The sequence below is a fragment of the Bacillus rossius genome, chromosome 2 (genome assembly GCF_032445375.1).
Source record: "Bacillus rossius redtenbacheri isolate Brsri chromosome 2, Brsri_v3, whole genome shotgun sequence".
NCBI classification, from domain to species: domain Eukaryota; kingdom Metazoa; phylum Arthropoda; class Insecta; order Phasmatodea; family Bacillidae; genus Bacillus; species Bacillus rossius.
In genome coordinates, this window is record NC_086331.1 from 106,832,307 (window position 1) to 106,845,108 (window position 12,802).

Consider the following 12,802-nt stretch of genomic DNA (forward strand, 5'->3'; position numbering starts at 1 on the left):
TATAAAAAAACATATATTTATTCATTAAATTCAGTACAAAAAATATTCCCTCATTTACACAAACAAAAGTTGTACCAGAACAGGAACATGTATTCGTTGAGGAAACTTTGGAAATGTACATAGAGAGTTAAAGTTTTTGGTCAAGTATAAAATTTATGAAAGTTCTATACCTACATAACATTGCTATTCTTAAGCAATTACACACTATTTTCTGCCATAAATGTGACTAAACAGTACATGGTTACAATATCTGTTCTAGCAGACAACATAAATGCACACTTACACTAGTTTATTTCAATAAAAAACTTCTTGCAACTGAAATTCCAAATGTCCAGTAACATTTGACATTGTTACACTACCAAAAAAAACATTATTAGAAAATCAACAACTGCCATAATGTTTCTGTCTCAGCAGATCAAATATAAGAATTAGTACTGTGTGGTTCACATTACATGCACACTCATATTTAAAAATTTGGATCAATTTTAATGCTTACAGGCTACAAATTTGCTGCAAAAGTTGTACAAATATTTTATGAACTGAAAATAGTTCATACATACTTTTATTTTGCAGCAACAAGAGTTTGAAAAGTATGTGTTTCAGACAGACCAAACCCTTTTAGATTATGTACTTTTGGAAAAAAAAACTCCATCTTCTGTCTCAAATGTGACTACACAGTACATGGTTGCAATATCTGTTCTAGCAGCCAACATAAATTCACACTTTCTGTAACTGCCACTACTAAATGTTGAGTACAATTTAACATTGTTTCACACAACATAACTTTATTAGAAAATCAACACCTGCCATAATGTTTCTGTTTCAGCAGATCAAATATAAGTATTAGTACTGTGTTGTTCACATTACATTGACACACATTTAAAATGTGGACCAATGTTAATACTTATAAGCTACAAATGGTTTACAATGTGTTTGCTGTAAAAGTTATGCACATATTTTATGAACTGAAAATAATACGTGCATACATTTATTTTGCAGCAACAAGAGTTTGATAGGTATGTGTTTCATACTTCGCAAACACTTTTAGACTAAGTACTTTTGTAAAAAAATTACTTTTTAAACATAGTTTTTGTTAGTCTTTATATCTTAAAATAACAATATTCACAGCCACTTTCACAGCAGTCAAATTCTTCAGACTTATATAGCACAAAATGAGGTGCATGTATTGCAATTTTCAATAACAATGCACAAATTGAAAACTATCTGCTGGAAAATTGGTTTCAACTTGTACACAAAAATAAAAATTGTCAAAACTTAGCACTTTTAGGATTTCAGTCAGTTGCTTGGCTCTGCTGAAGCATCGTCCCACTCCACCTATAACAATAAAAATAAACTTGTGCATTCAAATGTTTACAAACAAGTTATTTCTAAAGAATAATCCTAACTGGGCAGAGCTGGAAAAATATTTGAAAACAGTACTCAGTTCAGATTCTTTATTTAATAATTATTTTATTCTGCATGCAACACTTTCACATGGAACTAATTGATGTTAACTGTTTGAAACAAATTTTAAAGACTTGAATAAAACATTCTTTACTTAAAACTGGTGTTCTTAACACCCACATATAATAAACATCCTTTTTGAGGTTTCTATCACTGATGCTCCCAATAATTTTGTAAATTTGGAAAGAACAGTGCATAAATTATCACAAATTTCTGCACAGGTTAAAATTAACATGGGGTACACTAATACTCAAAATTTTGTGTCAAGTTTAATTTATGTACCTAACACACCAAATTTTAGAGCTCTACAAGTACTTGAACAGTAAACACATTTTAATCTGGCAAGTGAAGAACAACAGTGTGCTGGATTAGCAATTATGGTAGATTATTGAGTGCCAACATATGCATTAGGTGTGGAAACTGAGGAATAGACAGGCAACTCATCTCTACTAGCAGGAAGAACAATGAGGCACATGAAGAACAGAGAAACAAATTTTCCACAATATCGTGCTTTGGCATGCATTTTAAGCTGGCAGCAACACAAGTAGTTTTACCGGAGTCATTCTAAACTGCAGCGACTGCCGTTTTTGATCTTTCAAATTTTTTAGTTCAATTTTTTTTTACATACATACAACCCATTAGATTAGGATTTGTTAGCTAGCAAAACTTATTGTTACATGGACTCTAGCAATAATCTAGCCAGCCAGACCGCACGCCTTCGTGCGAGTAGTGCATGATGCATGATGCAAGTAGTGCCCATCCCTAAATTACAACTACATGCCTAATTTGATCAGCAGCTGCACCTCGCTACCCCCCTTCCCCTGCGCTTTCTTATTGAGCCCAGAGAATTCTCTGCGACTCTTGAAAGTTCCGCATGATCCTAGAGCCCCGTCTGCGTGAAGTGGTGTAACTAGGTCTCCATTGTTCTCAGAGTTTTGAGTATCTGAGTATTCTGTCTGAGATTCTAATGATGCGACTTCAGAAAGCTACGAAACCTTTCCAAGGCAGGACTTGGCATATGTATTAACAGAGGGACTGACCTGCAAGGGCAGTGAAGTGAAGAGGGCCAGTGAACCCTTGGTGAGCAAAAGTGGATGACGAGCAATGTGCATTCATGTGCGTAATTTCTGCATTGAGGACCAAAGCATTCAGGGCTGTTGCGTGAACAACAGAAAAGTGAATACACCTATCCCTCACTTAGCACGTCTTCAGATTGAGCGGAATCATTTAGCGCAATGTGAATTTTACTGCCCCAGTCTTGAATAGCATGTCTGTAAATTTCAGTTAGCACAAAATCTCGGCAGGCAAAAGAAAAAGTCGAGCACGCCGCCACGAAATGTTTCAACTTCTGTAAACAACAGATGTGCCGTGGGATACAGTTAGCCAAACAAGAGAGGAAGAGATGCGCACGCATGTCTTTCTATGCTATCGGCTATTGTACAAACATCAGCTATGGCAAGTTAAATTGCGGCTATGGAGTATAAAGGCCAAATGTTTTTACGTCCGCGCGTATGCCGCCATGCCGTACCGTTGTCACCTGGGCACGTGGTAGAGAATTCACTCAAACAAAAGCAATGTCTGCCCATACAGCTGCCGGTAACTGTACGTGCTTGATCACTCATATTGCATTGTGTTCAAGTATGAGATAAAACTAGAAATATTATGGCACGCAGATTGTCATGAAGGCCAAGCTTTTGTTGGTCGCACTTTAGTTTTAAGCAAGTCAACTGTGCGCACAATCGTATGAAATAAGGACTCTTAACAAAAGTTTATATAAGTCTGATGCTGTTGGTTGTACTAGCGGGAATATATTTAACATTAGATACCGGAACAGAAATGAACAGATGATTCACGTCGAAAAGGTTGTTAAATAAATGTTGCAATGAAAAAAATAATCATTGGCCTGACAGGATTGGTGTGAACCAGGTGGTGATACGTGAATAAGCACTTAAATTTTTGAAAAATTAAAATGTAACTATCCGGACAGTAATATCGGTTTCACTGTCAGTAAAAAATGGTTTGGAAAGGTACGCGACGTGAGTTGAAGGTCACGCCCGGGCGGGCAAGTCAGCCAGCCGACTGACGATAAAGTACATAACCACGTATCTCCCGTTATGCGGTGTCGTATTTGTCATACAAAGTGTGATGGGAGGTATGTAAAGATTAATGGTGTGTCATATTTATCGTTGAGTGTTGTTCTATGCATTTATATTACGTAAAGTATATTTTCCTACACAATTTTGGAACACAATTAAATAAATGAGCCTTGCTATTTATGGAAACTAAAGCTTCAGAATACGCGATTTCGAATAACACAAGCATTTTTAGGAACGAATTAGTCGTGCTAAGTGAGGGATAGGTGTAGTGTAAGGCAGTGTGTTTGGACAGAGGTGCACGTAAGTGACAAGCTGTAGGGAGAGCCACTGTCGAACCCAGCTCCAGTGGGGACAGTAATCTGTGGACTCAATGGAAGAGTGATTAATTTGCGGAGATACGTTTTAAGTGTTGTAATTTAAATGATAGTGTTAGCATTAGCTAAGAAATAAAACTAGTTAATTTATTTGGCTTTCTTTTCCAGACCTATTTTCTCACTCAAAACATTCTGATGTCAATTTTCATGCTATTTCTCCATTTTAAATAGGATTTTGAACCTCAATCACCCATAAAATCACAACAAGAACTATTCAACTGGTGCCTGACTATCTACTTTGCAACTGTAGATAGAAAATTGGTGAAAACCAACTTAATTTTAAGTTTTCATCAATATTCTCTCTTGCAACGTAACATTTTTTAATGGTTTCAGTTTTAATAATTCATTTACATTAAATTTAGTATCCGAAAATGCTTGTTCAGGCCAGGGGTGTCTTACTGCCCCTTAAAAAAAAAAATCAAAATTTAATTTCATAAAAACCTTACGTGGTACAGGAAAAGTAAAAATCATATTTGACATCAGCATAAAAACAATTTCTGTAATTACCTTACAGTCTCAATACATAATTCCAAAAATTTTAAAATGTCGCATAGTGTAATTTATTATATCTTTTATATTGATTGTTTAAAATCACTGTAAATGTTTATCAAAATACAATACTATCAAAAAATACAAAGATAATATGCAGTAAACACTCATGCTTAACAACAGCAGTTAAGAAAAATACTTATGATGATTGCTATAACCGCCATCATACCTAAGTCAACATTTATTGCCTCTAATGATACCTGTATTTATTGCACTATAGTTTTAATCTTTATAAAAATAATTTTAAATATTATAAACATTCCACAAGTACTTACAAAATGCATGAAAAACATGTAAATGTTAAATCATACATTAGCTTATTAAGTGCTGAAGTGGAATGACCAAAGTCTTTCTGAAATCATAGTTTTTTGGTATAGGCTGGATGGCACAATATCATGCGATGCAAAGTACATGAACAAGAAATGAAAGCCCAGGATAGAAAGCCACACACACAACTGACAAGTTATATAAAGCCAGAACCATCAATCATTTCACCCTTTGGCAGGAAACCTAGATATCAATATTGTCAAAAAGACTATTTAATTTGTCGAGTGAAGACCTCAAATCAAGCAAATTTAACATCTGCAGAAAACAGATTAGACATCTGGAACCCAATTAGTGATTTTGCTGGATTATCTTATGTCAATATAGTTATACCCGGAATACCAAAGAACAATAATAACTAATCCAAAATGTTAGTGTGTATTTGATACATAGGCATAATAAATCATATAAACTAAAATATTTATTATGTTAAAATATTAATTTAAAATATTTATTATGTTCATTAAGTGGTTTCTTATGGAAACATTGGATGATTTTTTTTAATGAAACATTCATTTATTTAAACACGGTACTCTTCCAAATAAATTTGTACTTTAGAAGGGTATATATCTCTATCATTGGCACAGGAAGCATTAACACAGTTTTTGCAAAAAAAAAATTTTAAATGCTTCTAATGTGAAGTAAAATTAAATTTTTATTATGTAGGTAGATATCTCGAATAACACAATACCATACAGGAGCAATTATGACCTATATTTGTGACCAAAAAAACCATAAACAAGAAATTGCGTCTAGCTTTTAGCAAGTAGGCAGCATGAAGTCTGTCTGCAGTGGTGTGGTGAAAGAAAATAAAACATTTTACTGTCTGTGTCAAAATATAAATTAATTTTGTTAGTAACACTTCTTCCAAATAAAATTTTACCAGAGACAGGAATGTGTTTCAAGTCTCATCGCGAAATGTTTACTTTTGTCATCTAGTAAAGCGTAAGTTTTAGCGCTGCATACCCGAAGTTTATTTTGAATGGTTTCTTACAAAGAAGGAAGAAAAAATTTTCAGTGTGGAAATTGAGGGATACAAGAGATAAGCCAGCTAGACTAGCAAGGGACAGAACAAACAAAACCATTGTGTGTGACAATGTCACACGCAGACTTGCCTTCTATGGGGTGCAACACATGGAGTCATTCTACACCACAATAACTGCCGTTTTTAAACTGGTTAATTTTCCAATTAAATTTTTTTAAACTACTGAGGTTTATAAATTATGAGTAGTGACAACACAGCTCCTACAATTAATTGCTGTTAGCTAATAAAAATATGTTATCAATTATCTTGCTATTTTTTCATTTTTTATGGTATTTAAACCATATAAAAAATCAGAATGCAGGCAGCAATCTGACTCAAGTGCCAAATTACAGAATGCCACCGAACCACGGAAAGCTGCATTAGAGTGTGCACACTTCACAATGTACCTACAAAACTGACAAAAAATTATAAACTTTACATCATAACGAAACAATATGACACTGAATATTTTAACCAAAGAATAAGTTATACTTCAGTATTACTTGGTTGATTTTAAGTTGGGAATTTTTTAAATCCCTGTAGGCTGGCACCTATGGACTAGGAATCAGAAAGATGGGGAAAAGTCTAAAAACTTTGTATCAGTTAGCTACTAACATCCAAAAACTGGCTAAAATAGTTCAAGTAGCTATCTTCATGATAGCATATACCCAACATATTTAGAATGGCTACTAATATCTTATCATAACACTTAAATTCTTCTTAAACTGTTTAACTATACATAAAATAAGCAATCAGCTAAATCATAATTAACAAATAAAATGTTAAAATTCAGAAAGAGAATATCAGAATGGATTATGATACCTGGAAACGTGTAACCCGTGGGTTGGTAGCCAAGATGTTTCTTTGTAACTTGTCGAACTGTGGGACATTTGGAGGTTGCTCTCTGTTTTCTGGATCCAGATAATCATTGTTGACATAGTATCCCACACGAATAAATTCCTGACTCCTTAAAAACATAAAATTAAAAATGTGAAACTATGTAATACTTTTTACAAACAACCAAGATACAAAAATTTAAAAAAATTAATGATCATACTATCAATAAGTGAACATGTTAAACATGCACTCAATAGTAGAAATTAGAAATAACTCGGTTTGGCATACTGCGAATTCAGGTATACCGTGGTTTAAGTGGGTCCCCACATAAAAAAAACAGTGATAACAGGAAATTTCTTGCCACTGGTAGCTGTATTGCAAGGATTCTTCTTTGTAATAATGCTGTATTTCCTTTGGAGGCAGCAGCTGTTTTGAAGAAAGGTCAGGATAGCCGTGTCTCAGGTTGGGTTTGACAAAAGGACAGTGATGTATGCTTACAGGAGCTAACATAAGTACTTGGCTATAGTTCGTTTCCATGTGTTTTTTTTGTCAAGTCGAAAAAATTAAAAGCTCACTTAGAGACAAAATAAAAAAGTGTCTAACATTTTTATGCAAGTGGAGTACTACTAAAGAAACTATTAATGTGTAGGTTTGGAAATAAGTTATACAGAAAAACAATTAAAAATGATGTAGGACTTAAATTTGTTTGTACACTTGCTTCTTTTTTCTGTGAAAACGATTCTCTTTAATATATCATAACATTAATTGGTTTTATTTTCAATTAAGAACTTTAACTAAAAACATTAAAAAATCAGTATTTTTTCCCTTTTATTATACATGTAGTCCTGACCTTTTTTTTTAATCAGCCATAGGGAGAAGATAAATGCACTGTCAAGATAAATATCATGGTGCTAGGGAGTAAGGGTGTGCATGCATCTGGTCAGTTGTTTGCTGTTTGTCATATCCCAGAAAAGAAAGTCTAATAGGGTATCATGCTAGCTGAGTCCAAATAATCTATGCTTGTGACCAGATGTTTTTTTTTCTTCCCCCATATCAACATGAGTTGTCTTCTCTTCACCACAATTCTGCTAATAAATGAGACTTTATGCTGTGATGCTTCCTTCTCAAATGAGAAACTGAAATATACCAACATCAGATGAACATAAAAATAAAATATTAAAACCTTTTATCCCCAACAATATTGAATAAGGAGGCCTGCAAACTGACATCTTCCACCACCATGCTATGAGCTGTTTTACAGACATGTACTAAGCCTTATTTGTGTGTTAGTCGTTTCAATCTATTTTTAACAAACTTGTCTGGTTTCCCCCTTGTTTGTCAATAACGTGACAGTAATATCATCAAACAACCATGCTTTTACTGCACCTTACTATTTTATGCATGCAATACTGTCCATGATTACTTATTTTTCTTTATCATTTCAAGCTATGCCTTGACTGACGAGTGCTTAGGGTTGGGTGTTAAGGCACATGTGTATTTATATAAAAATCATGTAACAAAATAGTGCTACATTTTTAGACATTTATTCATACAATTAAAATTTGTTGAAACTTTATGAATCTTTGTCATGATTAATTACAAGTTACGAAACAGCAGGCACTATTCTGTTTGCCAACTCAAACAAATTCACTGTAAAAATGTTTTTTCTTCAATCCAGTTAGAGTTATTACAACAAAATATTAAGTTTAAGCTATGTAATGTACTCTCGCCTGATGCCAAAATTAAGTGTATGTACATGACTTAACACAGATCTGGTTCTACAAGTGTCAACAGATTGCAGACTTTATTTACATTCCACACCATTTGGTAAAGACACCTGTTAAACATGATTTCATTCCAAACCATGGCTCACGTGGTAAAACATTGAAAGAAGTTGATAGAGCTCAAAATGGACTAGATAAATAACAAAAAAGCAACAACCAGCAGAGAATCTGTGTTCTACCAACTGGTAGCTGTGTGCGTGGTCACTTGTAGCCGAGAATATCCTTTGAAGGAACATTGCATCATATCTCAATTAGAAATTTAATACTTTGTTTAGCTTTTAATGTTTCTTTACTGTTGGCTTTCATTGGTTTGGTTTGTCTATTTTTCAAAAATTATTTTCCAGAGAGTAAAACTACATTTATTCAGAGTGTCCCATATCTCAACATCAAGCCAAGAACAGTTTGTAGTCCAGTAAATTATGGTTCTGAATCCAAAAACCAAAATTCAAAAAGTGTTGTATGTTTTAAGTTGAGGCATTTTTTCAAAAATTTTTTTTAAGTCCTCACCCTGCAACATATTATTATATACTGTGACTATAACTTTTTGCTAAGCCATCATAAATAACCCTACTATTGCCAAAAATTTCAAATAAAAATCAAACATGCTATACTTTTAAGGAAAACATTTATCTAGAAGTCTTATGCTGCAAAAAATTTTTAATCTGGTAAATTTGACTGGTCATACTGTAAAAAGAAATACTTTTTAACTTAGAAAGTTAAATGTAAATATGACTAATTAATTTTTTTACAGTGTGAATAGTCAAAGATACACAATTAAAAATTGTTGTAGCACAAGTGGTGAAAAGAATATCCCTCCCAAAAGTGCTTTTTTTTAATGTTATCAATAGTAGGGTTATTTATGATTGTGTAACAAAAATTTAGTTACAGTATATAATTATCTGGTGCAAGGTAGGGAACTAAAAAATTTTGAAAAAATGTGTACAACTCAAAAACTATTAAATTTTTTCAATTTGTTGTTTTGATTTAAACATGATTAAATAGCAAGTCACTTGTTCTCGGCTTGATGTGTTATGGGACACCTTGTTCATTACACTAGGCAAAAAATAGGTGGAAAAAGGCCTTACCTGTATGAACAAGTAAGAAGAACAACAGTGACGCCAACCACGTCGGCAACTGGAATTTTTGACGGATCTGGCGGATCTGCTTGGAACACAAACTTGTGCCTGCCTTGTGGAACGGGTCCAACATACACTGTGTCCAAAACCTGATCAAATGCCTCACTTTCTGCTGAACCCACGTAGATTATCTTCCATTCTAAATCTTCCTGGAGATCATATGTGCATTCAAATGTTATCTCAAACTGGAATGGATTCAGGAATGGTGAAGGATTGTCCAAAACCACCACATTAATCACCTGCACCTTAGCCATTCCAGCAGTTTCCTGTCCAACACTTTCCAAAGGCAACCACTAAGAAAACAAACACACACACATTTATTACAACAAAAACAAATAGCAACATAATAAATGAAAGTATGTATATGAAAAGTCTTTGATTTGACATGTTGAAGACTGCAGATTAGCGATTTTGCAAGATTATCTTTCACCACTAGTTTTACAACGGGAAAAATCACATGTAAAATTTAACCCAATGAGAAACAAAAAATTGCAGTAATGATAAACTGTGAGCGAAATAAAATTGCAGACGGCACAGTAATTCAACCTGGCAGCCAAGGTCAACAGACAAAAACCACTTTTAAAAATTTTGAACACAAGCTGCTCGTTGGTGCTGCATTATAGAATGTGCCGAGATATAGAATGCCAGATTAAAGACTTTTCACTGTACAAACTTAACATAAAACTGTATTGTATGATGAGGATAGAGATATAACACTTATCAGATCATCCAAACATTAAAAAAAAAATTATAAGAGGGAATATTTGATCCAGCTTAAATAGGTACCATGCAACTTACATAAAAATGTAAAGGATTCATGTGTACATCGAATGTTTTAAAAATTGTGATAGATTTTACTATGACTACTACTGCTGCTACCATGACTACCATCATGACTACCATTACTACTAGTACTACTATTACTACTACTACAACTACGATAACAATCCACACAATTTTTATCTCTGTCAATTAATTTGTTACATCCTGAAAAAAAACTTCTAATGGATTTTGATGAGATTTAACTAAGTGACAACATTTCTACAGGCCACACACCTTTTTTATGCATGAATCATTCAAAATATTTATCATGAATGAAGCCACTGGTACAGCTAGTATGTATTATATGTACTAATACATATGTGTCTTTTGTCCTTTTTAACTATCAACCTACTTAAAAATAAATATTAAATGCAACACAATTAACAAATGAAAATTAATTACCTCTTCATCAAATCTTTACAGGAGGGGCTGAGGGGTCAAGGTCATTACTGACAATGAGGTGTGCTGAGATAGGAGCATTGATAGAATGAATGAGTGATGGTAACAGGAGAAACCTGAGAAAAGCCTTCAATTAATGCCAATGTATGTCATGCAAAAAATCCAGGTTTGACCCTCCAGTAATCGAACTTGGAGGGAGGTGAGTGATTGGATCACCTGACTACCAAGTCACCCCCACCCCCTTATCCATGGACTCCCTATTTGCTGGGTATAGCAGGATATGATTGATTCAATGAATTGTAGATGCAGTTAAGGGCGCTGGAAGGCTAATGCAGTTGCCCGAATACCACTAGGTAGCTGAGGCTGCTGTACAGGCGCTGGTGGCTGGAAGAGTGTCTTATCGCAGTTACAATCTGTAGTTGCCCTCTCTGTCGCACCCAGACCGTACCGAGCCGAGCTGGGCGACGGGAAGGGATTAGCCTACCAGTGTTGTCAACTCCACGGGCTAGCCTCAGGTGATGTGTCACAGCCGAGAGGTGACGTCAGCGAACCCTGACCTTGAAGGAACGCACGTCCCTCGCCAAGAATAAATACCTGGCTTCCTGCAGCGATTGTGGTTACCGTATCTCAGCCTATGGCCTACCACAGTTAAAATCAACCAATTTGTATAGTAATTTTGTCTTCTCACATATATTCCTAAACTTATATACGTACATAGAACTGATAATGTATTTTGTGTTCCATATTTTTGTATGCAGTTAGTATAAATGAAATTGGGAATCTAAAAAGGACTATATAGAAAACAAAGATTTAAGTAGTGGATTTTTAAAATAAACACATACAAACTGTATTGTTGCAAAACCCCTGCCCTCCTAGCTAAATATTTTTCTCTTAAACTCTTTTTTGTATATGTAAGTATTTATAAGTCAATGTTTTTTGAGCAGTGTATATTCTGAAATAGTATAATCAGATGTTATGGATATTAATATATGTTGTAAATAAGGTTTGACTGATATTTACAGTTCTTGAAAAGTTTTTCTAATGATAATTTACAGTTTTTATGTATTTTAGGGTTGATATTTGCACGTGCTATGTGTTTTAAGAATATACGATGTATTTTTACAGACATTTTAAATCATTATTATTTTTTAGGTAATTATTCGCAAATAAGCCGTTGTACTGGATTTTTGCCTGTTTTGGCCTACTTTTTCAGGTTTTTCTAAATAAGTTTAATTTTGTAAAATGATTGCTGTTAAATAAGGTTCTAGAACAATGGATTTAGTGTGGGATGTATTAGAGAGAGGTATAAGAGGCCTGTAAGTGCGAGTGAGAACGAAACAGTGATTCCCCGGTAACAGAGACAAAAGCTGGGATTCCCCATTGGTCGTGGGAACTGAGTGATAAAAACTGTCTCACAATGTGGGAGAGAGAGAGAATGTAAAGTCCCTGGCTCTGTGTATGAAAATTGTTTTCAGTGTATATGTTCTGTATTCCTATTGGCTTGTGATTTGTAGTGTGAATGAAGCGTGTGTGTGATTGGTCGGCGAGGTCATGTGACTGCCCTCCCTGTGTGAAGGACACAGTGCCATGATCTCACCAGTCGTCTGTCGATCGCTGCATGAGGAGGGCGCGTTCGGTGGCTTCTCATAAATTATGTAGTAATTATGGAAGAGAAAATTTACCGTCGGTATTTCGAGCCATGCCGTTTAATCATTTGTTGTTTTGAAACTTTTTGGACTTTTTTTAATTAGAAATTGCGGTTACCGACGTCGGCATCTAGCTCATGGCAAAATTCGTTTTTTGCTGGGTGCGGCCCTGTTTGAGGCCGCACTGATTTCGTTTACTTACAGTAAAATGTTACTGAAGGACTTAATCTACGTTATTTTTCGTTAATTTTCCTCGCCTGAACTGCTAGCAATCTCGACAGGCGGATGTACGAATGGAATGAGTGAAAAAGATTTTGAAAGTGATTGAATTTGTCAGTTCAGCATTC

The 12,802-nt window shown here is 34.5% G+C and overlaps 1 protein-coding gene across 4 annotated transcripts in view; it reads right to left on the minus strand.

The window, feature by feature from the left end:
* The window catches only part of LOC134529573 (histone chaperone asf1-like), a 34,101-nt gene continuing 21,299 nt past the window's right edge, over window positions 1-12,802 (minus strand). For all 4 annotated transcript variants that reach the window (XM_063363801.1, XM_063363803.1, XM_063363800.1 and 1 more), the window contains 3 exons: window positions 9,538-9,881; window positions 6,654-6,798; window positions 1-1,335 (listed from right to left, as the gene is read on the minus strand). In XM_063363801.1, the coding sequence (XP_063219871.1) occupies window positions 1,297-1,335; window positions 6,654-6,798; window positions 9,538-9,842 (489 nt within the window). In that variant the 5' untranslated portion in view covers window positions 9,843-9,881 and the 3' untranslated portion in view covers window positions 1-1,296. The remainder of the gene's footprint in view (window positions 1,336-6,653; window positions 6,799-9,537; window positions 9,882-12,802) is intronic.